Genomic DNA, 23479 nt, shown 5'->3' on the forward strand with positions numbered 1-23479 from the left:
ATCCTGGCCGACCTTACAAGGACGTTGTGTAGGGATAGTAAGAACAGAAGAGCCCAGCTGCAGTGGATCAGGCTAAAAGCTGAACGATTGGTATTCAGAAACGTTACTGTACTGTCTAATAGCCATAAACATCCATTAATTTTTCTAACCCCCTTGTACAGTCAGGGAATCACAAGAGTTTTAACTACCGTATTTTTTGCTCTATAAGACTCACATTTCCCCTCCCAAAAAGTAAGGGGAAATGTGTGTGCGTCTTATGGAGCGAATGCAGGCTGTGCAGCTATCCCAGAAGCCAGAACAGCAAGAGGGATTGCTGCTTTCACTGCGCAGCGATCCCTCTTGCTGTTCTGGCTTCTGAGATTCAGAATATTATTTTTTATTGTTTTCCTCCTCCAAAAACTAGGTGCGCCTTATGGTCTGGTGCGTCTTATAGGGCAAAAAATACGGCATATGCTTCATTTTGTCTGTCCACTCCTTAATCTTCCAACTTTCAGCTCCATTGCATGATTCTGAGTTCTAGTACTACACAAGAAGGAGAAAAACTACCCAGGCCCCACCTGCACCAAACATTTAAAGGAGTATTCAAGGAGTATTTAAACAGTCACGTATTCCTCCTCCCCCCCAAGAATCCTGGGAACTGTAGATTGCAAAATGCACAGAGAGTTATTAGGAGACCCCCCATCACAACGCTACAGTTCCCAGAGTTTCTCCTGAAGAGGGGTTGATTATTAAACCACTCTGAAACAGTAGCTCTGTGAAAGGAGCAGGGGTCTCTGAAAAACTCCCAGCATCCTTAGCAAACTGCAGGTCAGTTCCCAGAATTCCATGGTTGGGGGGGAGGGAGCCATGCTTGTTTAAAGTAATACAATACGGCTTTAAATGTAAAATGCAGAAGGAGCCTGGCCTCACTTTGATTCCCCCTCAATACAGTAATGTTATACATCTTTTCTAAGCTAACCCCCCCCCCAAACCCAAATGTTGTCATCATTCCTCACAGAGTGGCGGCTCCACCCCCCTGAACATTTTGGCTGTGCTTTTCTGAACCTTTTATAAAAACAACTGAGGTGGGGCGACCAAAACTGAACAAAGTGTTTTGTGTACATAGTAAGTGTTAAGTTGTGGGCGAACATATCAGACGACACAGCGATTCTTCCAAAGCAGCTCTTTATTTGTAAGCTGGAACAGAACTGAACTGAGGAGCTCAGTCGGCCTGCTTATATAGAGCTCCAGGACAATGTAACTGTTGCCATTTTCTAAAACTATCCAATCACTGAATGTCACTTTCGATCCTTCATTTGCATACAAACTATCCAATCACTGAACGTCACTTTTCGATCCTTCATTTGCATAACTATCTACAGTATCCCCCTGCTGGCCCAGGGTGAGAACTTCAGTACAGAACAGTAAGTTTGTCACATGACAGATAAAAATGATGCTTCAATAACTTTCCTAAGGTTAACGACTTAAAAATAAATAAATGGTCCCGACAATAAAAAGAAACAAATTCTGCATCTTTCCCCTCAACTCCCCCCATTCATTTCCCTGCCAGGAAGTTTTATCTTGCTGAATTTGCCTACTGTGACTGCTGTTAAAGGCATGGGAGCTTTGTTGGGGGTGGGAAGGTGGCAACCCTAGCATCTCCTGCAGCTGAACTGGAGCAAGCTCTGCTAAACAATTCTTCGTTTAAATGCTGTGTGTGCACCTCTGGTGTTAGAATCTTCCTCCCTCATCAGTTGCCAACTGATGAGGAGGGAAAGGGGCCTAGCCTGCTCTTGTGCATTTTAAAATAAAGTGGCAACAGGGGGAAGTTTTTTCCCCTTCACCTGCAAACATAATTGGTGCATTCTGCACCAACATTTAAGGCACTATGATGCCACTTTTAACAGTCATGGCTTCCCCCAAAGAATCCTGGGAGTTTGTGAAGGGGGCTATGAGTTGTGAGGAGACCCCTAGTCCCCTCTCAGAGCTAGCTACCATTCCCAGAGTTCCCTGGGAACTGTCGCTCTGTAACAAACCTACAGTTCCCATGATTCTTTGCAGGATGGCGTGACTGCTAAAGTGGCATAAGAATGTTATACAGTGGTACCTCAGGTTACATACGCTTCAGGTTACAGACTCCGCTAACCCAGAAATATTGCTTCAGGTTAAGAACTTTGCTTCAGGATGAGAACAGAAATTGTGTTCTGGCAGTGCGGCGGCAGCAGGAGGCCCCATTGGCTAAAGTGGTACCTCAGGTTAAGAACAGTTTCAGGTTAAGAACAGACCTCCAGAACGAATTAAGTTCTTAACTCGAGGTACCACTGTAAATGCATCCTGTGGATGTGACCATTGGCTGCCCACATTTGGAGACTGATATGAAGTAGGCAGCATCTAAGCAGCACACAAAACACTACCAAACCATTCTACGTTCTAAATCTTATATTAATAATCCAAAAATTGAGAGAACAAGGTACAAGATCTACTACAAAAGCCACAAACCGAAAACTCATTCAAATTGTGTCCAAAAGGAAGATTCAGTCTTTAAAATTTCTGTAGCCAGGCTCCTGTAGATTTCAGTTTACAACGAGAATTAGCAGCATAAAAGGTCTTGTCAGCTCACATGAGGCTGGCCAGGGTTTAATGGCTGGGAGGTGAAGGACAGAGTTTGGCTCTAATCTTATCGCTGGACATTAACCTCCAACATGTCAGGTTGACTAATAGGGGCAGATGTGGAAGTAGACAAAGGGGGAAAAACAGTGTCAGCAGAAAAGGAAGCCGGGAGTCCAGGACGTGTAAAGAGGTCCTTAAGAAACTCAGTAGACCTGGTCTGTGGGGGAAACCTGTCAGGCAAACAGGTAGACAACAACAACCGAAATCCAAATCTTTGGCATCTTTCCCTTTGACCTCACATGGAATGTGCAACCGTAGTTTTGCTTGGAGTTGCAAATAAAGGTTTTATGGAGGAATGGTTTAAGCCAGTGATTCTTAAGCTCCACACTTTCGGAATAAGAATTAGCTCGTGCCACACTGAATTTTTTATTGGTAACAAATACGTTGGGAAACAAAAAGAAACAGCAACTAGCAGTGCTTGATTTAGAACATACGGTAGAACACAAACTACCTTTATACAGTGGTACCTCGGGTTAAGTACTTAATTCATTCTAGAGGTCTGTTCTTAACCTGAAACTGTTCTCAACCTGAAGCACCACTTTAGCTAATGAGGCCTCCTGCTGCCGCCTCGCCGCCAGAGCACGATTTCTGTTCTCATCCTGAAGCAAAGTTCTTAACCCGAGGTACTATTTCTGGGTTAGTGGAGTCTGTAACCTGAAGCTTATGTAATCTGAAGCGTATGTAACCCGAGGTACCACTGTAATAGGATCGTGGGACAGCCAGAAAGTATGAAACAATGCAGCTACATAAGAATCACTCCCAAAATATAATTATAAACAAGCCTCTTACATGTGTACCTTAAGTATGTATACAAACTCAGTGAGAGGTGTGAGCTTGCAGTTTAACTTTATGCTCTTGCTCTCATTTTGAAAAGACATCTATCCATTTCCTGCAAATAAAAACAATTATTTTGATACTATGCTATGTTGAAATGTTTCTCTGCTTGTCCTTGAACCTTCCCACCACCTCTCCTGCCACACCAGTGTGGCACACCAAACCCTTTGAGAACCACAGGTTTAAGTAATTTGCTGTTCGCAAAGCTGGCCTCCCTTAATTCCCCCTCATTCTTACGGTGTTTTCCTCCAACTACTGCTGCCCTAGACTTTTCTCCTCTTCAAGTCCAGAGATTTCCCTTTGCAATGGATGTGGCTTTGCTGTTCGGATTTTTCAGGATACAGGGAATCTCTCTCTTTTTTTAATAAGATATTTATTAAAGTTTTCCATTTTATACAAACAAAAAGAAAAGCGTAAAAAGAAAAAATATTAAAAACACATACATTTCACAACTTATTTTCAATAACATATTTCCCTGATTTCCTCGAACCTCCCCTTCTTGTTTTCTAGTTCAAATTATTTGTCCAGCAAATCCTTATCTCCTAGCATTACAGCTAACTAACACCTTATTTTCTATTCAACATATTAAATTGCTATATCTTAAACTTTACTTATAAAATTTTTTTCCCCATATTCTTTTACCATTACAGCTAGAAACCACTTAATTTCAATCCCACATCATTCAAGATTCATTAATATTGCAATATTTCTGTAAATAGTCCTTAAATTTCTTCCAATCTTCTTCTGCCGACTCTTCTCCCTGGTCGCGAATTCTGCCAGTCATTTCTGCCAATCCCATACAGTCAATCAACTTCGTCTGCCATTCTTCACAACAGTTAAACCTGTTTCATTCTGAAACTTAAAAGAGTGAGCATTTATGCTCAGAGCACATGAAGGACTGTACCCCAGTGGGCATGCCATCTGCTCTGCATGCAGAAGGTCCCGGTTTCCACTTACTGAAACCCTGGATAGATACTATCAGTAGAAGCAATGGTCAGTAGAAGCAATGGTCTGACTCCAAAAAATACCACATTTTTCGCTCTATAAGACGCACCAGACCACAAGACGCACCTAGTTTTTGGAGGAGGAAAACATGAAAAAAAATATTCTGAATCTCAGAAGCCAGAACAGCAGGAAGGATCGCTGTGCAGTGAAAGCAGCAATCCCTCTTGCTTTTCTAGCTTCTGGGATAGCTGCGCAGCCTGCATTCGCTCCATAAGACGCACACACATTTCCCCTTACTTTTTAGGAGGGAAAAAGTGAGTCTTATAGAGCAAAAAATACGGTACTACTTCTTACATCCCAATGTGCTTGGCTATCTGTGTGTGTGGGAGAGAAGAAACAAACAAACAAACAAACAAACAAACAAACAAACAAACAAACAGGAGACACATCAGGATTTCAACTCTCTCCCCTGCAGAAGGGCTCCTAGGCCTTCAACACCTGATGATCAACAGCACCTTCCATCTCGAACTCTACGATCGACAGGTGAAGCCCCAAGTTAGTGGCTAAATATCTCTGTTTGGTTTTTTGTCATCGAAATACACTGCAGACGTCTGATCTCCCTGGAGACCAAGAGATATGACGATAGACTGCTCTGCCTCCTTTCTTTTAGTAAATGTTTTGTGCCACTGGGGAAGTGGTAATTCTGTATTGATTTGTTTTGGATGTTGTATGTGATGCCAATAAAAGTTTTACGATACGATACGACAGGTGAAGCCTTGCTGCCATCCGGGGCTGCCCAGTTGGCACTGACCTGTGACAGGGCCTTTTCAGTGATGGCTCCCCATTTGCGCAATGCCTTCCCTACTGAGGTGTGCCTGTCTCCATCACTATTAATTACCAGGAGGAATATGACTGTGTTCCTGTTAACCCAGGCTTTTGATGGCTGAAGAATACTGTCCCTAGTGGAAGAATGTTTTTAATTCAGGAACCCGTTTGCGTAATCCAAATATTCTTATTAGCATAAACAAGAGGGTAACGAACCTGAATCAAGCGGGTGGGGGGAAGGAATGAGGGAGAAGAGGGGGGAGGGAACCCTTTTTGCTTCATCCCCAGCATCGAAAATTCTGGGAAATTGTCTATTACAAACCATTGGGTTGGCAGGCACCGGGGCTATTGTAGATAAACATGGTGGGCACATTTGGCCTGCTTCTTCCGTCACCGCTGCACATCATGTGCCCCTGTGTTTGAAGAGTCGCTGTGTGCTCTTCAGTCCAAAGGCTCAGTTAAGCAATCATCACCCCTGCAGTATTTGACAAAAATAAAATAAATAGATCACCCTGATCCAAGCTGAAATAATTGGAAAGCATTTTTCTGAAAGCTCCAAGGAGCTCCAGGAAAAAAGGCTTATTTTATTTTGGAAAAAACACAGAAAAGCTTAATTTCCAAAAGAAAACCACGCGGGTTAACAAATCCCAAGCACCACACAATATTAAACATCCTTACCCCAAGCAAAATATTAACATCAATGAAATAGTCAGCCATCAAAAAACAGCCATAAAAAATAATGCACAGCTGAAGGCTCCCAGAAGGGGTGGGGGGGAATGAATTAAAATAATAAAGGAGATGGAGCTACAGTGGTGCCTCGCAAGACGAAAATAATCCGTTCCGCGAGTCTCTTCGTCTAGCGGTTTTTTCGTCTTGCGAAGCAACCCTATTGGCGGCTTAGCGGATTAACGCTATTAGCGGTTTAGCGGCTATTAAAGGCTTAGCGGCTAAAAGGCTATTAGCGGCTTAGAAAAAGGGGGGGGAGCGAAAAAAATCACAAGACTCGCAAGACGTTTTCATAGCCCATAGGGAAATTCATCTTGCGAAGCAGCTCAAAAACGGAAAACCCTTTCGTCTAGCGGGTTTTCCGTCTTGCGAGGCATTCGTCTTGCGGGGCACCACTGTACTCCCGTAAGGAAAGGTTGCTTTCTTTGGAACTGTTTAGTTTAGTGAAAAGGTGAGCAGGTGGTGGCATAGAATCATAGAACTGTAGAGTTGGAAGGGATCCCGAGGGTCATCTAGACCAACCCCCTGCAATGCTTGAACCACTGACCTTCTGGTTAACAGCCGGGTGCACTGACCCATTGCGCCACAAGATTGAAGTTCATAAAATTTATGCCTGACATGGAGAAAGCAGATAGCAAAAAGCTTCACACTCTCCCCTTATATAACACCAGAACTTGCGGACGTCCAGTGAAATTGAATGTTGAAAAATGCAGGGCAGAGTCACGCAGCACAGTTAAACTGTTGGAATTCGCTCCCAGGGGAGGCAGTGATGGGCAGCAACCGAGAAGGCTTGAAAAGAAGATTGGGCAAAATGATGCAGGCGGCTATTGATGGCTGCTAGCCTTGGTGGTTCTGTGGTCAGAGGCAGATGCTTCTGAATCCAAGGGAGAGGGCTTTTGTGCTCTGGTCCTGCTGGCAAGCTTCCCTCCGAGGCATCTGTTTGGCCACTGTAAGAACAGGATGCTGGACTAGATGGGCCCTTGGCCTGATCCAGCAGGCTCTCCTTGTGTTCTAAGGAACCAGAACTTGGTTCCGAAATTCTGGTTCCTTATTTGACACAGCAGGGCACGAATTTAAGTTTCTTTGCCCTTGCACTCCAAAATAAATGCTGGGTTTCTGAGCACAATTCAAAGTGCTGGTGCTGGCCTTTAAAGCCCTAAACAGCCTCGGTCCAGTATACCTGAAGGAGCGTCTCCACCCCCATCGTTCTGCCCGGATACGGAGGTCCAGTGCCGAGGGCCTTCTGGCAGTTCCCTCACTGCGAGAAGCCAAGTTACAGGGAACCAGACAGAGGGCCTTCTCATTAGTGGCACCCGCCCTGTGGAACGCCCTCCCACCAGATGTCAAAGAGAAAAACAACTACCAGACTTTTAGAAGACATCTGAAGGCAGCCCTGTTTAGGGAAGCTTTTAATGTTTAATAGGTTATTGTATTTTAATATTTTGTTGAAAGCCACCCAGAGTGGCTGGGGAAACCCAGCCAGATGGGCGGGGTATAAATAATAATAATAATAATTCTTATTAGGGTTACCTTGCAATCTGAATGTGGCCCTCAAAGCCTCTCTGTCTGGTTCTTGTGACTTTATTTAAGCAACACTTCCTGGCCTCACCATCTCGCAGCTCCCTCACTAATTGCTTGTGATTTTAGAATTGTAGAGTTGGAAGAGACCCCTCCCTAAGGGTCATTTAGTCCAACCCCCTGCAATGCAGGAATATAAATGTCAATAAATAAAATGACTACGATTCCCTCCCTTTTCTTTTTAAAAGCATACAATACCAAATTAAAATCCACCAAAAGATTAGAAGGCACTTTTAACTAAAAGCACTCATCCTGCAATCGCATAAAAAGGACACATTGTGTCCCACCCAGCTAAAAGATTACACCAATTACAGTAGGAGCAAAATCTCTGGGTGAACATTTACTTCGAAGTGAACCCGTTGCGCTCAGTGTGTGAGGAATTTGCAGCCCGATCCAATGCATGCCTACTCAGAAGGGACCCCAAGTAAGATCCCAAAGTAAGCATAGGTTTTAGCCTTCCTCCCCAAGGAGCCCAGATGGAAGAACATCTGGAGAGCCACAGATGTCCCTAATTTAGCGGGTTGAAGCCAGAGCGGCGCTTTCGGAATGTTGAATGGAAGGAAGAAGGCGGCGGCAACATTTTCACCCAATCACAGAACAGTTCCGGGCGGGGGAGAAGGAAACAACAACAGCGATTGCAACATTCCTATCCAATCACAGCCCTTGTTTGCTTCCTCTCCTCCGCGCGCGTGCGCGTGCGTGTTGCGTGCCCGTTTCAAACATGGCCGCTGAAAGAACATGTTAGGCTTCAACCGCTGAAAATCGCTTCCTGGAAGAGGGCGGGTGGGGTCAAGGGGGGCCCAAGATGGCTGCCCCCATCAAGATCACAGAGTGGGTTTCTTGCTAGAGTCTAGTTTCTGGCTGCCCTTATTTCCCCACCACCACAAGCTTCCCCCCGCTTTTTGCCAGGACGCTGCCTGCTGTTTTTTTTTTGTGTGTGTGCCCAATGATCCGAGCTTCCCCTTCTTCTTCTTCTGTGCATGCTCCAGATCTTGCTTTAGAAGCCTCTCGTGAGCATCCAAAACATGCACTGACAGGTTTCCCCCTGCTCAGAACCCTCTCATCCTTTGTCTTCCTTTGCAAACCCCGCAAACCAGGCCCCGCTTTATGTCTCTGACCTGGCAAGCTTCTTGTGAAACTTCGTTAACTCGTTGGCAATAAATATCCGAAGAAGCGAGTTGTCCTGGGATGTTGGGAGGGGTTATCATGGCTGCGGCTGCTGGTGTTAAAGCGCTCCTCCGCTTAAAACCTGGCGTTACTCTAGTCTTTTCTTTAAATTGAGAGGCAGGAAGTGGGACGCAAGAGTTCGTATAAATAGATTTCTACCTTAAAAAGCAAACGAACGCCAAACCAATGGGCCGAAGCTAAGCTTCTTAGCCTGGTTCTAGAGGGCCATGGGGAACATGCTGTCCCCTTGGCCTGGGCTGCGCAGGGGGTCGCATCGGAAGGAGCCGCTTGCTAACCCGGGCAGCTTCGATGAGCTCCATCGGAAATGCAAAGGTAAGCCGTCGTTTGCTCTTCCTCCTCATCCCTCCTCAAAGCTCTCACCTTTCTCATGAAGCCTTTGGTGCAGGCAGCCCCCTAGTCCTCATGAAGGTCTATTGCTGGGGTGGGGACAAATGCTGCCGTCCAGTCTGCTCTGTTTGGCCCTCGGACTTCTCTGCTGGCCCCCACCCTGCTCTGCACCCTCCTTGAGTAGTTTTGTGTGGTTGCAGAATGGCCATAGCTCTGTGGGTGGAGCATGTGCTACGCATGAAGGAGACCCCTGGTTCAGTCCCTGGCATCTCCAATTAAAAAGGACCAGTAGGGGAGAGGAAAGGAAAGACCCATCCTGAGACCCCAGAGAGCTGCTGCCAGTCAGAGCAGGAGTTGCTGCACACTTCCAGACCCCATGAAGCTTTCCCTGTTGCCCGCGTGATCTCCCTCTTCATTCCTTCCCTGCGGCTGAAATTCATGAGAAATTCATTCATACCGAACCACAATGACTACTTATAAGGAAGATTCCTATGTTCCTTATAAGTAGTGCCTCTACACAAGGCAGCTTTCTACCTTTGAAGGTGACTCAGAAACTACAACTAATCCAGAATGCTGCAGTTAGACTGGTGACTGGGAGCAGCTGCTGGGACCATATCACACCGGTCCTGAAAGAACTACAATGGCTTCCAGTATGTTTCCAAGCATAATTCAAAGTGTTGGTACAGAACTAAATAGCCTCGGCCTGGTATACCTGAAGGAGCGTCTCCACCCCCATTGTTCAGCCTGGACACTGAGGTCCAGCTCCCAGGAGCTTCTGGTGGTTCCCTCCCTGCAAGAAGTGAGGTTACAGGGAACCAGGCAGAGGGCCTTCTCGGTGGTGGTACCCGCCCTGTGGAACGCCCTCCTATCAGATGTCAAGGAAATAAATACTATCTGACTTTTAAAAGACACCTGAAGGCAGCCCTTTATAGGGAAGGTTTGTTTTTTTAAGTACTGTACAGTGGTACCTGTACATATGCTTCAGGTTACACACTCCGCTAACCCAGAAATAGTGCTTCAGGTTAAGAACTTTGCTTCAGGATGAGAACAGAAATCGTGCTCCAGCGGCACAGCGGCAGCAGGAGGCCCCATTAGCTAAAGTGGTCCTTCAGGTTAAGAACAGTTTCAGGTTAAGAACGGACCTCCAGGACGAATTAAGTACTTAACCCGAGGTACCACTGTATAATGTTTTTCTGGAAGCCACCCAGAGTGGCTGGTGCAACCCAGTCAGATGGGCAGGGTACTACTACAACTACTACTACTACTACTACTACTACTAATAATAATAACAGTAGTAATCCTCTAGAAATGTGTCCTTGAGCTATGATCATTCCTCTTGCTTGCTGGGTGGAGGTTGGAAAGATATGTGCATGCAGAAACCTCTCACTTTATGTGGCTGCAAAACAATTTTGCCTTTGGACAATTGACTAGCTTTTCCATGTGCTCACAAACACTTCTATCGTTCATAAAGGGACTTCTATCATCCATAAAGGCATAAAGGGAGTTCAAGGATGCATTCCAGTCAGGCAAAAACGCTCAAGGAGGGGGTGAAGCAGGACTCAAGAGGGGTGTGGCCTGGGGAGAGGGCCAAGGGCCAGGTAGAGAGGACTGGAGGGCCGCATCTGGCCCTTGGGGCTGAAGTTCTCCATCTCTGGTCTAGGAATTCCTGGATCATTCATATTCTTCATTTTGTAAGCTTAAATACTGCTTCTGTCTCTCTTCTCCCTCCCTACTTCTGTTCCAGAAGTCTTCCCCCAGCAGACAGAAGGAGTCAAGCTTATCATTAATAAATCCCTCACCAGCCATTTTCAGGTGTGTACCCTTGCCACTATTAATCATGCTGGCTATTTTTAGTCATATAAAATGGAGAAATGGGTCCAGCTCCCAGGGGAAGCACTGTGGCACAGCGGAACAGCGTCTGGTTTGCAGGCAAAAGGGGGAAGTGGGAAATACTGTTCAATATTTACCATATTGCTCCCTGTAAGGTGTAAGGGGAGGGGTAGTGCCGCTTTCTGGGGCAGTTTTTGTCCACCTTTAGTTCCCAGCCTGCACTCAAATCTCACCTGTGGCTCCCAGAAGCTGACAGCATGCGACAGCGGCCACACCCTGGAAATGGTTTCAACTGGCTGGCTAAACCAGGTGAGGGGAGCCGGTGGGTTTCAAACCCTCAATGTGTTAGGGGCTTCCCCTGCACGCGAAGACCGGCTCTGAAGGATTGAGTAGATGGGACAAAGAGTGGGTCCAATGGGAGAAGGAAACTTCTGATCCTAAAGCTCCACTGTCTTCGGGAGAAAAAAAGCGATGGGGTAAACCTTATGGAAATCCCTAAGACGGTTGGGTTGCACCTTTTACGCCTCCCTCCAGCAACTCCTGCAGCCAAGCTGGTGCCAAATGTCTCGTTTTGCTTTCCTTTGGACCACATCAGCAAGGCAGAGAGGAGGGTCTTGTTGTCTGGGCAGCCCAGGACCCCCATACACACTGCAGAGACTTACACCCTGGGAGACCACGTCAGTGCTGCTAACGCAGTGCTTAGACTTCACCCCTGGAGGTCCACTCCATTGTCTCTCAAGACAGATGGATGCCAACAAAAAATAATTCGCCTAGGGATGGATTCCTCAAAGGAATTCTCCAGAGAGTTTCTTTTTGGAATAATGGGGGGGGGGGGGGGGGGAGGAATCTGTTTTTTTTCTGATGGATGGGGATCTCCATATAAGGTTTCTATGTTTGCCATTGCAACCCAGCGAACCCGATAAAATTTTACTGTACAACAGGTTCTGTGTGAAGGGACCGCCTATTCTAAAACATACTTCTGTGCTACCTGTATTTTTGTGCTGACCAACGGTGGCACCCAGTCTTAACAGATCCCAGAGCTCCCAAACCTGGAGTATGAGCTGTCTGCTGGATCATGGTGTTCATTTCTCAAAGACGATAAGACTCTCTTCCATCAACAGAGTGCATCTTTTTTCCTTCTTCCAGGTGACCCATACTATTCACATGAGCACAATTGGACAATCACATTATCATCTCAATACAACGTATGTGGGAGACCAGCAGTTGAGCCCCACGGAAGTGAGCAAAGCATTTATTTTTTTCCTGGGGGGTGGGGTTATGACAAGTGGGGAAAGTGCTGAAAAGAGCAACATGGTTCTAGATATGTGGTCTTAGGGGGGTTGTGAAAAGTGTTGATAAAAGTTTATTTTTAAAAACGATCTAGGAGTTGGAGCAACTCCCCTGTGAGGAAAGATGACAAAATTTGGGCCTTTTTCCTGATTTAGAAAAGATGTGAAAAGGGGGGATGGGCATGATGGAGAAAGTAGATAAGGAGAGGCTCTGTTATGATGCTTAGAATCACAGAATTCTCAAGCTGGAAGGGACCCCGAGGGCCATCTAGTCCAACCCCCTGCAAGGCAGGAATCTTTTGCCCAAGGTGGAACTTGAACTCAGGGTCATTCCATGAAGCCACAGGTTGCCCAGTCCCCCAATTTTATATTTAATTATTATTTGCTGCTGATTTGAGAATTAATTTTATTGTGTACTATTATATTCCAGTCGATTATTGAATATTACTTTTGAAGTTATGTTTCCTTATGACTTTCTGTATTGGATCAGATTACTATAAGGTGTGTATATTTAGTTCCTGTAAGCCTCCTTGTGTACTGAAAGGCTATATAGAAGTTAAAAGTGAAATAAATATGTTCTACCCAAAATTCCCACTCCCTCAAAGAAAAAGCTGCATCTCTTTCCTTCCTTCCATCCTGCTTCTTAGTCACCACCTCTGCAGAGGCAGAGGTGCTTCCAGAATGATACCTGGCATGCACATTTGCTCACCCAGATGCCATCTTGAATAAGGTGGAAGGGGAAAATGGCAGCATCTATGCGCCATCTGTTCTCTTGAGCATGGGTTTCTAACTCATTCAGTCTTCCTTCCTTTGAATGCCAGTTGCTGGAACACACAGGTGGGGAGACTGTTCTCTAGCTCAGGTGCTGCTTTGCTGCTAAATTTCAGTGCTTGGCGATGGCGAGACGAGATGGGCCATTGGCTCTCCTTACCTTCTCACTGCTTCCATCATAGGCCTTCCCAACACTCATTGGAGACATTAATAATGCTGGGAGCCTCAACGCTCAGGTGCTCCACCTACTGGCTGAGCGGATACGGACAAAAGCTGTATTCCAGGTAAAAACTACACAGGGAGTGTTTGGGTCTGAGGCCAACGGGCTTGAAGGCAGGATCTTAATGCTTTCGGTATTGCCAGGCTGAAAACTCATCAGTGTATATTTTTGTGAGTGTTCGATGGCAAGCAACAGGCCTCTGCAACGGTTAATTTTTTAAAAAACTATCCTATCTCCCCCCCCCCAGGGACGCGGGTGGCGCTGTGGATTAAACCACAGAGCCTAGGACTTGCCGATCGGAAGGTCGGCGGTTCGAATCCCCACGACGGGGTGAGCTCCCGTTGCTTGGTCCCTGCTCCTGCCAACCTAGCAGTTCGAAAGCACATCAAAGTGCAAGTAGATAAATAGGTACCACTCTGGCGGGAAGGTAAATGGCGTTTCTGTGTGCTGCTCTGGTTCGCCAGAAGCGGCTTAGTCATGCCGGCCACATGACTCCGGAAGTTGTACGCCAGCTCCCTCGGCCAATAAAGTGAGATGAGCCCGCAACCCCAGAGTCGGTCATGACTGGACCCAATGGTCAGGGGTCCCTTAACCTTTTTATCTCTCCCCCTACCCTGTTTTTAATGGCATTTTACACTATGTATATTGTTTATGAATTGGTAGTATGCAAATATTTTTATAAATAAAAATGAATCCTAAATAAAGAAATTCAGAGGTGGCATCTCACACGCCTGTGCGGCTTTGTCACGTTAACAACGGCATCCTGTCTGAGAGGTTGAAGAGGCTGCAAATCAGGGACTGGGAACCTGGGGCCCTCCAGATATTGTTGACTGGGGTTGATGGGAATCGGAGCCCAGCAGCATTTGGCTGGTAGCTGTTGGGGCTGGTAGGGCGGAAGCCATGGAGCCCAACAGTGGGTGGCGCCAGAGCTAAGACAGGCAGAGCCAAATACCGTAATTCTCGTTTTGCCACCACCCTCCTCCCTGCTGTTGAGTTCTGTAAGTGGCAACACTGAGACTAAGGAGGGGGGAAGCTGGCAGGCCATAGAGTGGTACCTCGGGTTACAGACGCTTCAGGTTACAGACTCTGCTAACCCAGGAATAGTACCTTGGGTTAAGAACTTTGCTTCAGGATGAGAACAGAAATCGTGCTCCGGCGGCAGCAGGAGTCCCCATTAGCTAAAGTGGTGCTTCAGGTTAAGAACAGTTTCAGGTTAAGAATGGACCTCCGGAACGAATTAAGTACATAACCAGAGGTACCACTGTACTGTCACCTTCTGGACTGGTGGTTGGTAAGGCAGGCAGGTGGCAGCTGGGGGGGGGACACAGACGAGATGGGTGGGGCAGTGCCCCATTTGCCCTAATGGACCAGCCTCTGCCAATTTGTGGTCCCCCATCCCTGCAGCCCTGACCTGCAGTCCCTTGGGAGCTTTTGCATGTCTGAGAACTAGGCTGTAAACTCGTTTTGAGTAATAGTCCATGCCCAACCCTGTTCCCGCCCCCCCCCCCTTTTTGTGTTCCAGACTCAGCAGTCCAAATTCATGACTTGGCAGTTTGATACCGAGTACCGGGGAGATGACTACACGGCCACCCTGACACTGGGCAACCCTGACTTGATCAGCGAGTCGAGTGAGTGAGTGCCCGTCTGCCATCTTGGCAACCTTTTGCAATTGCCGTAGGCTTGTTTGCATCCTGCCCGCCCCTCTTTGGAAAAAAAAAAATCTTAGTTCTTTGGTTGGCAGCTTGTCAAGGAAAATATACAAATGTGTGTGCATGCGCATAGATAGATACAAGCAACTCTCCATTTATGCAGTGGTTACCACACATTTAAGTGAAATCACATATATTGGGAACACAACTGGAAAAAGCCTGCAAGCGCCATAGTTGCTGTCTCCCAGCCTCCTTCCTCAAACTCCCAACTCTCCATGGGCCTCAACGGTCAGTGCAAAGGCTCATGGGATTGCACTTGCTTGTGGGATTGCATGGCGCTGTTTTTGTGCCATTTTCGTGTTCTTTTGGGGGCCGTTTTTGCCCCTTCCGGGTTCACGTGATACACATGTTCATGGTCACGTGTGCCTTGAACGTGCGCAAATGGAGAGTTGCCTGTACAAATGTAGAGAGCAGGCAGAGAGAGAGAGAGGCTGACATAATGGAGAGAGAGGCAGGCAGGCAGTGAGAGGGAGCCAGACCCTCTGGATGAACGCAGAATAAATAGGACACCATGCAGGGTTTCCCAAATGTGCGTCTCCAGCTGTTTTTGGACTACAATTCCCATCATCCCTAGCTTGCACGGCCACTGGTCAGGGATGATGGGAACTGTAGTCCAAAGACAGCTGGACAGCTGGAGACCCTAGTTTGGGAAGCCCTGGTGTAGTGGTTAAGAGTGTTGGACTAAGACCTGGGAGGTCTGGGTTTGAATCTCCACTGGGCACGAAGCTCACTTACGATATGATAATCTTTATTGTCATTGTCCCATACAGAACAATGAAATTGAAAACGAAATTGAAAACATCAGACATTCAAAAACCAACAAGCCTGCTATCCCAACTATCCCAGCCTGGTTAGCCCCTAGAAACTCTGATACCCCATAATTGAATACAATATGCTCACATAGAGACTACCTTCCACTGCATTTAAAACCAAAATCGCATTTGGATAGAAACTGTTTCTCAGGCGGCTAGTCCTAATCTTGTAGGTCACCTTGGACCAGTCAGTGTCTTTCAGCCTAACTTACCTCACAGGGGTTGCTTTGAGGTTAAGATGGGAAAAAGAGAACCATGTAAACCACCTCAGAGGAAAAGGTGGTAAATAAATGTAGTAAAAAAAGAAAGAAAAGACATTTGGAGGCCTAGAATGGGAGGGAGCCCCCAAGACCAATGTTTCCCTCGAATGACCACTAGAGGGGGCGGCTCTCCCACAGCTGCTGTGTTGCTTAGCAACCAGCCCTAGAGAAGGATGGAGTTTCTACCATGTAATGTAGGGCCTGCTAGACAGTGAGAGGTCCTATGTCACCTGGTGGCAGCTTCTACCATGGGGCAAGAACATCATGGCTTCTTTGTGGCCTACAGTGATGCCTGGAGAGGGGTGGAGTAACAGCCTAGCTTCTGTTCTCAACTCCTGACTAGTGTGTTATTTTATTTCTTCATTGAATTCCTGCCCCACTCTTCCTCTCCCAAGGAGCCGAGGCAAACGGATTTACACAATTTTAAAATGGATTAATATTCTACAGCCTTTTGAATTCATCTGTGGGAATGGTGGAGGTTATTGTTTCGCTGTTTTGTTTTACTTATTTTTCATGTTTTTATCCTGTTTTTGCTCTGTGAACCGCCCTGATATCTTAATGAGGATATAGAGTTAATAAATAAATCTAATAAACAAATAAAAACAAAGATCAAGCAAAAACATTCTGGAAGAAAGTAAAACGTTCTTAAAAACAGCAACAGTTGAAAACCTCTCAAAGCAGTTTCAGGTAAAAGCATTCTAAAAGCAGCCACAATTAAAAACATCTTAAGTTTCCATTAAATTTCAGCATTTTGAATGCTGGGTTTGGGAACAGGGAAATTGCCCTGGATAACTTGAATGAACTACTGAAGGTTGTTTCATTAAGGGACAAACATGAACTGGAATTAGGTTCCTTTTCGGACATGTTGAACTTAAACTAGTTCCTTTTTAAAACAAACTTCCCAGGCTCTGCTCACAACTCTGCCCAGGCCACAGCCCTCCCTGGCCCTGCTGTCCCCTCACCCAACTGTTTTTGCCTAGCTAGATCATGCCCTTGAACTCTGATAATGCCTCTTGGCTTGCCTGGGTGAAGGAGACAGAGAGCTGTTTGTGTGTTTAAGGTCGCCTCCTGTGCAAAGTACAAATTTGCATGCATTGCTTTATCTACTTTGGCCTCTGGCCTGCCCGTCGCTGGCATGTGACAGCTCTTGGGAGGTTGCCTTCGGACTAGAAAAAGTTCCCTCTGTCCGTGCTGATGGACCAAAGTTGGTGTGACCTATAGAGCAGGCATGTGGAACCTTTGGTGCTGGACTACAACTCCCATCAGCCCCGGCTTCTTTTCCAACCCTTCTTTGCTGCTCACAGTAAAATACTTTTTTCTTGATTTATAATACTTGCCCATCCAGTGCTATTTCCATTGACTCTGCATGTTCAATTCCTGCTCAGACTTTTTTTTATTTTCCCACTTAATCAAGTAGAGCTAATCTGTCCATATAAATCATTAATCGTAATTTTAAATCATATTTCCTCAATAACATCCTCTCATTCATAATATCTGAGTTTTACAAACCTCACAAGCATCCAGAAAAAAAAATCTCCTAGTCTCCCTTGTTATGCAGTTCCCTTTTCACAAAACATACCACTATCTACTTTCCCAGGTTTAATACACTTCCCTCCCATTATTCACAGATTTTATTTGTTTCTACATTCATCGGCTCTGGTCAGCATGGCTAGCGATAAGGGGAAAATTGGAAGGTCAGCAAGATCTGGAGGCCAAGAGGTTGCTCATCTCTGCTGTAGCTGCCCCAACACTTGGTTAGCTCAGTCTAGGAGGGGACACAGGAAGCTGGCTTATACTGAATCAGGCTGAGGCGTTCTCAAAGTAAAGGAAGGATTGAACTCTGATTAATAAGAATACACACAGAGGCTTGAACCAGCAAGACTCTGGGAAGGGTGCGTATAATAATCTCTCTCCCTCAGCCCAGGTCGTTTTATTCACAAAAGAACTTTTTACAGATAGTTCGTAAGAACCAATCAGATTTCTTCTGAGCATTTCAACAAACCCCACGTGGGGACAAAGTTAAACTACAAACACTAGTTAGGCATGCATACTTTTGGGTAAATGAATGAAAACTACAAAGGAGTGCATTCAGCAACCCCGGAGGTCATAATCAATCAATACACATGATAAGAAGGATGGCCAGGAGGACAGCAATCATTATCACCTTTATGTGAGACCTGTTTCCTGGCCCTAAGATTGACATATCAGAAAAGCTACAGCAAAGAAACTGCCCACTGTCTTTGATGACCCAGGACGCCTGCCTGTCTATGTACGTGACTGGTCAAGAAAGAGAAATGGAACAGGGATGCAGAGGTGTGGATTGATCAAGAATCATATCAAAATAGTTTAAACCCAGTCAACACAATGATTTCATTACTGACACAGATGGCTTACTCTATACTTGTTATAATTCATCATAGCAAAGGAATATGTTAAAATATTGTATAAGAAACAAGGGTGAAAAAGTTAGAATAATGTTATGTCAGAATTAAATTAAATGACATCAAGGGGAAAATCTGGTGACATAATAGCGGAAAGATATAATATTCAATGAGATTTGAAAAAGGGTTAGAATTGCTGAATGTGATTTTGTAAAAGAGAACACAGAAAAGGGGGGTGCGAGGAGGTCAGGAAAGAGGGTTATGAAGGTAACAATTTAAAAACAGGATCCTTTTTTCTTTTTTTTCTTTTTTCTTTTCTCTTTCTATTTTAGTTGTATGTATTTTCTTCTTTCTTTTCTATGTCTGTTAAATCTGTTTAATTGTTTAAAATTTTAATAAATATCTTTTTTTTAAAAAAAAAAATCATCATAGCAATCCCACCTGATCACTACATCAGGCTACAGGTCCATCTAGCTCCGTACTGCCTGCACTGACTGGCAGTGGCTCTCCAGGGTTCCAGGCAGTGATTTCTCCCAGCGCTGCTCTGCCTGGAGATCCTGGGGATTGGACCTATACGCAAAGCAGATGTGCTACCACTAAGCCACAGCTCTTCTCCAAAGGGTTTTGGTTATTTTGCAGCTGCATGCAAGTCTTCTTTTTGGGGGGACACACTGACCTGCTCTTCCTTCTTTGCAGTCATTGTCGTGGCACACTTCCTGCAGAGCATCACTTCGCGGTTAGTCCTTGGCGGGGAAATGGTGTACCACCGGCGGCCGGGGGAAGAGGGGGCCATCGTCACGCTTGCTGGGAAGTACACAGGTTGGTTTCCTTTTGCTGAAGCTTTGGGGCGTGACTCGAGGGGCAGGCACTGGTCCCCCACATACTTGGCCTCCATTTTCCATCATGGTTCTTCAAAGAGATGCTTCTTGATATTGCCCAATTCAGCATCAGATGTGATCGGCCCTCCAGGTGTTGCTGAACTACAGCACCCATCATCCCTGGTCCTTGGCCATGCTGACTGGGGCTGATGGGAGTTGTAGTCCAGCCGACATCGGGACAGCTAACGGTTCCCCACACCTGAACAAGAGCACACCGAGTTGATTGAAACACTTGCAGAAAGGCTCATTTCTCAGTTGCCCTCAGACTTTCCTGTTTCGGGATGTGGCAGGAAGAAGCCTGCATGTCCAAATGCTTCTCTGTGTCAGAGGCTTAGTATCAAGGGTAGAATCAGTTTATGGCTGCTATCTATCTATCTATCTATCTATCTATCTATCTATCTATCTATGAGAGAGCAGGGATGAAGAAACCTGTGGCCTCCCAGGTGATGGCCACATCCACACCATACCTTTAACTATTGTACCTCTTCCAAACAGTCATGTTTAATTACTGGCACCCAAGGAATCTTGGGAACTGTAGTTCGCTAAGGGAGCTGAGAGCTATTCCCCTCACAGAGCCATAAATCCCAGGATGGCTTAATAATCAACTCCATTCCCAGGGTATTCTGGGATGTATCTCTGTGAGGGGAACACCGGGGGTGGGGTGGGGGTGGCATCTCCTATCAATTCTCAACACCCTTAGTGAAATAAATGTGTTTTACTTTCTGAAGGAAGGTGGAAGGAGAGGCAAGGAAAAGGATCTACCCTCCCTCCTTTTCCCCCTAAGGATTCTACTCTCCCTTCCTCAAAACAGCAGCCCAGTCTGACAGCAGATATTTTGGTTTCCCTGGAAAACTGTATAATGCTTCAAGTGGAATCTTGTAGCCAGGAAAGCTGCGTCAAGAAGTGTCTGCGTAGTCTTAACAATCCCTAATCTGGCACACTCTTAGCCAGGATTAGAGACAGGTTAGAGGTGTTGTTACAAAGATGTCATTAAGCCACACAAATCTGCTCCCCCCACAACCCCCCAAAAACCATCATTGGGGTACATGAATTTCAATGTGTTCCTTTGTGCTGTATTTTTTTCCTCTTTTCTGTAGCCCTCAAATGGATAGCTACCCTGAACCTTGGCTATGGCGGGGCTCACGCCAGTTATTATCACCGTGCCAATGACCAGGTGAGTCAAAAAGGAGTTTCTTCGGCACCCCCGCCCATTGTCCACTTTTTCTTTGGCCAAGTCTGACCTCTTGATTTCTCCCCCTCAACAGATCCAGGTCGGGGTAGAATTTGAGGCCAACACTCGGCTGCAAGACACGAGCTTTGCCTTTGGATATCAGCTCACGCTGCCACAGGCCAACATGGTTTTCAGAGGTGAGCCAGGGGCTGGGACCCCCTCCCTGTGCGAGGCCAGAGTGTGATCAAATGCCTGAACCTTCCTGCCACAGGCCCTGCTCCCCATAAGCCCTTCCTTCATTCGCCATTGCCTGTCTTCCTGTGACAGGATAGTACGCACCCCAGAAATGATCTCTTTCAGCTTCTGCCTTCTGGAAGAAGGTATAGGGTTATAAAGGCCAGGACTAGCCGCCTGAGAAACAGTTTCTATGCAAATGCAATTCTGGTTCTAAATGCAGCATAAGGGGTCTCTATAGTATAGTGTATTTTAAAATGGGGTTTCAGAGTTTTTAGGGGTTTTTGAATGTTTTATATAGTTTTTCTGTAGTTTTGTAGTAGTTTTATGTAGTTTTGTAGTAGTTTTATGTAGTTTTTCAATTTCATTGTTCTGCATGGGACAATGACAATAAAGATATCGTATATATCGTATATTGACAGGAAATGAGTTTGGCAGGGATAGGGAACCTGAGTTCCTGTCTGTCGTGAGCCCTGTGGAGGTGTCATGGGAGGGGGGGGAGCGGGACAGGAACATCCTGAGGAGATGAGGGGAAAAGAGATCAGGAGGTTGCAGCTAGATGACCCCAAGCAGCATGAAGAGGACAAAATTGGGGCCTCGAGAAATGTCTGAGCTGGAGGAGGAGGGCTGGTGATTGAGGAAGCCAGGAGCTGAATCCCGGGAAAGGTTTAAGCGGATTGTCAGAGAGATGTCCCATCTTGGACATCTTCCCTGAGTGTGAGGCTCTCCTGAAGCCAAGCTTGGGGTCTCTCAAGGCCATCCAGCGGAGTCTGAGAAAAACTGGCCAGACTTTTAAGAGCGGAGATAGACTGCATCTCAGCAGCTTGCTTGAGAAGTTCCGGCAGTGGGGAATTGTAAACTGGGTGGCTGCTATTGCCATCTTAACTTGGGGGTCCCCCACTCCCCTGAGGTTCAGGTGGCCTTTACCAGGAGCTGAGTCCCTAGTGTGACAGGAGCTCCCCTGTGAAGGCCGGCTAAAGTCCACCCTGCTTTCTTTGACGCACCTTTTAAAAACCATACAGTTCAGACATGGTTCTCCCTCCCGCCCGCCCTCTCTCTCTCTCTCTCTCTCTGTGTGTGTGTGTGTGTGTTTTACCAACCAATCTTTATGGATGTTACAGTTAATAGGGTTGCCATATTTCCAATATCTCACCAACAATGAAGTTTTTGAGCTATTTTTAAGGAAATTCGCCAAATTTGACACTTCCAACACGGGTTGCCTAAGTCCGGATTTCCCCAGACATTGCAGTGATTTCCACCCGGACACTTTCCGAGTGCCATATGGGAAATTCCAGACATATGGCAACCCTATTGTAGTAATACTATATTTTCCCATAGGGCCCTGCTGCCTTATTATCCTTTTAAAAAACAACAACAAATTACAGTTTGTAAATATTTAAACCTACACAAAATGTGCCCCCTCTTTCCTTTTCTAGGCTTCCTGGACAGCAGCTGGTGTGTGGGAGCTGTCTTGGAGAAGAAGCTCCCCCCTCTGCCCGTCACCCTGGCCTTGGGCGCCTTCCTCAACCATTGGAAGAACCGGTTCCATTGCGGCTTCAGCATCATCGTGGGCTGAGCGCCCTGAAGATCCATCTCTCTCGACTGCGCCAGGCAGTAGGACTTGATTTTGCGAAGCTGCTTGGTCAGAGGGGACCCCCGTTCTGTCCGTGTGTCTGTGTGTTTTGTGTGGGCAGAGCGGGGCACTTCACCACAGACTTCTGCAGTGGGGCAGCGATGATTTGGGGGCCCCAGCATCCTCTCAGAGTGTCTGCATCACAGCCCTGCCTTGAGGAGGTCCACGGATTTTTATTTAATTTTTTTTTGCCTCCAGAAGGACATTTAATGTTATTGGTGTGGCAGGGAGGGAGATGCGCTCTCCTCCGAAAACATGACCATGTATTGTTTTCTTCCAGATCGTGCAAGGCATAAACTCCGCGGCAGGTTTTATGGTGTGGGTGACGGGGCATGGGGCTTGTGGAAGGATGGATACCTTCATTTGCTGGGGCTTGGAGGATGTCGATCATGGCATTCCCTTGAGGAACTGGGAATCGATGCCATCACTACGTCAGTTCTGGCCCCAAACTCTGAATTTTGAAGAGGGTGGCATGCATGTGGGCATCGTGCCACTCCCCTTGCCTGGGACTGTGACGAGGGCAAGGGGTGTGGCTTCTGTGTAGTGATGGCTTGGAATATACAATTAAAATCATGCTGGGGACATCCCCCCCCCCCTCAAAAATGTGTGTCTTGTTGGTGCTTATTTGGGGGACCTGCAGGAAGGTTTGCCTGTGATACCTCGGGTTAAGAACTTAATTAGTTCTGGAGGTCCGTTCTTAACCTGAAACTGTTCTTAACCTAAAGCACCACTTTAGCTAATGGGGCCTCCTGTTGCCGCTGCACGATTTCTGTTCTCATCCTGAAGCAACGTTCTTAACCTGAGGTAATATTTCTGGGTTAGCGGAGTCTGTAATCCAAAGCGTATGTAACCTGAAGCTTATGTAACCCAAGGTACCACTGTGCTTTGCCCACCCAGTCCCAGGCAGGAGAAAACTAAGGCATTGCATCCAATATATTAGCTGACTTCTTCTAAAGCAGGGTTTCCCAAACTTGGGTCTCCAGCTGTTTTTAGACTACTATTTTTAAGACTACTATTCCCATCATCCCTGACCTGTTAGCTAGGGATGATGGGAGTTGTAGCCCAAAAACATTCATGTCCTCAAAGCCATTGGATGGGAAACAGAATTTTCATCTTGATCCTGGGGGTGATCCAGCAGGGCTGCTGTTATGTTCTGTTAAAATTCCTTGGGGGTCATGGAAGAGCTCAGCGTAGGAATGAAGAAAAGAAACAGGAGACC

At 46.2% G+C, this 23479-nt stretch overlaps 1 protein-coding gene and 1 long non-coding RNA gene across 4 annotated transcripts; one reads left to right on the top strand and one right to left on the bottom strand.

Annotated features, from left to right (window-relative positions):
• Positions 1-3319: 3319 nt before the first annotated feature.
• LOC144325900 (uncharacterized) lies at positions 3320-9310 on the bottom strand. 2 transcript variants are annotated; one of them, XR_013391059.1, is made up of 3 exons: positions 9106-9310; positions 5576-5728; positions 3320-4335 (listed from the first exon to the last, which is right to left on the bottom strand). It is a non-coding gene; the product is annotated as an uncharacterized LOC144325900 (long non-coding RNA). The 2 variants fall into 2 exon arrangements; XR_013391058.1 differs by having other exon boundaries at positions 3320-4341; positions 9106-9309.
• On the top strand, positions 8318-22863 carry TOMM40L (translocase of outer mitochondrial membrane 40 like). 2 transcript variants are annotated; one of them, XM_028710012.2, is made up of 10 exons: positions 8318-9057; positions 10817-10884; positions 12049-12141; positions 13145-13246; positions 14705-14810; positions 19041-19163; positions 20320-20396; positions 20488-20590; positions 22064-22241; positions 22541-22863. In XM_028710012.2, exons 1-9 carry the CDS (start codon positions 8952-8954, stop codon positions 22201-22203), a joined length of 918 nt encoding a protein of 305 aa, XP_028565845.2. In that variant the 5' UTR covers positions 8318-8951; the 3' UTR covers positions 22204-22241; positions 22541-22863. The 2 variants fall into 2 exon arrangements, with proteins under 2 accessions (XP_028565845.2, XP_028565844.2); XM_028710011.2 differs by having other exon boundaries at positions 22064-22863.
• Positions 22864-23479: the final 616 nt, after the last annotated feature.

This window comes from Podarcis muralis, chromosome 16 (assembly GCF_964188315.1).
Source record: "Podarcis muralis chromosome 16, rPodMur119.hap1.1, whole genome shotgun sequence".
Classification (NCBI taxonomy): Eukaryota; Metazoa; Chordata; class Lepidosauria; order Squamata; family Lacertidae; genus Podarcis; species Podarcis muralis.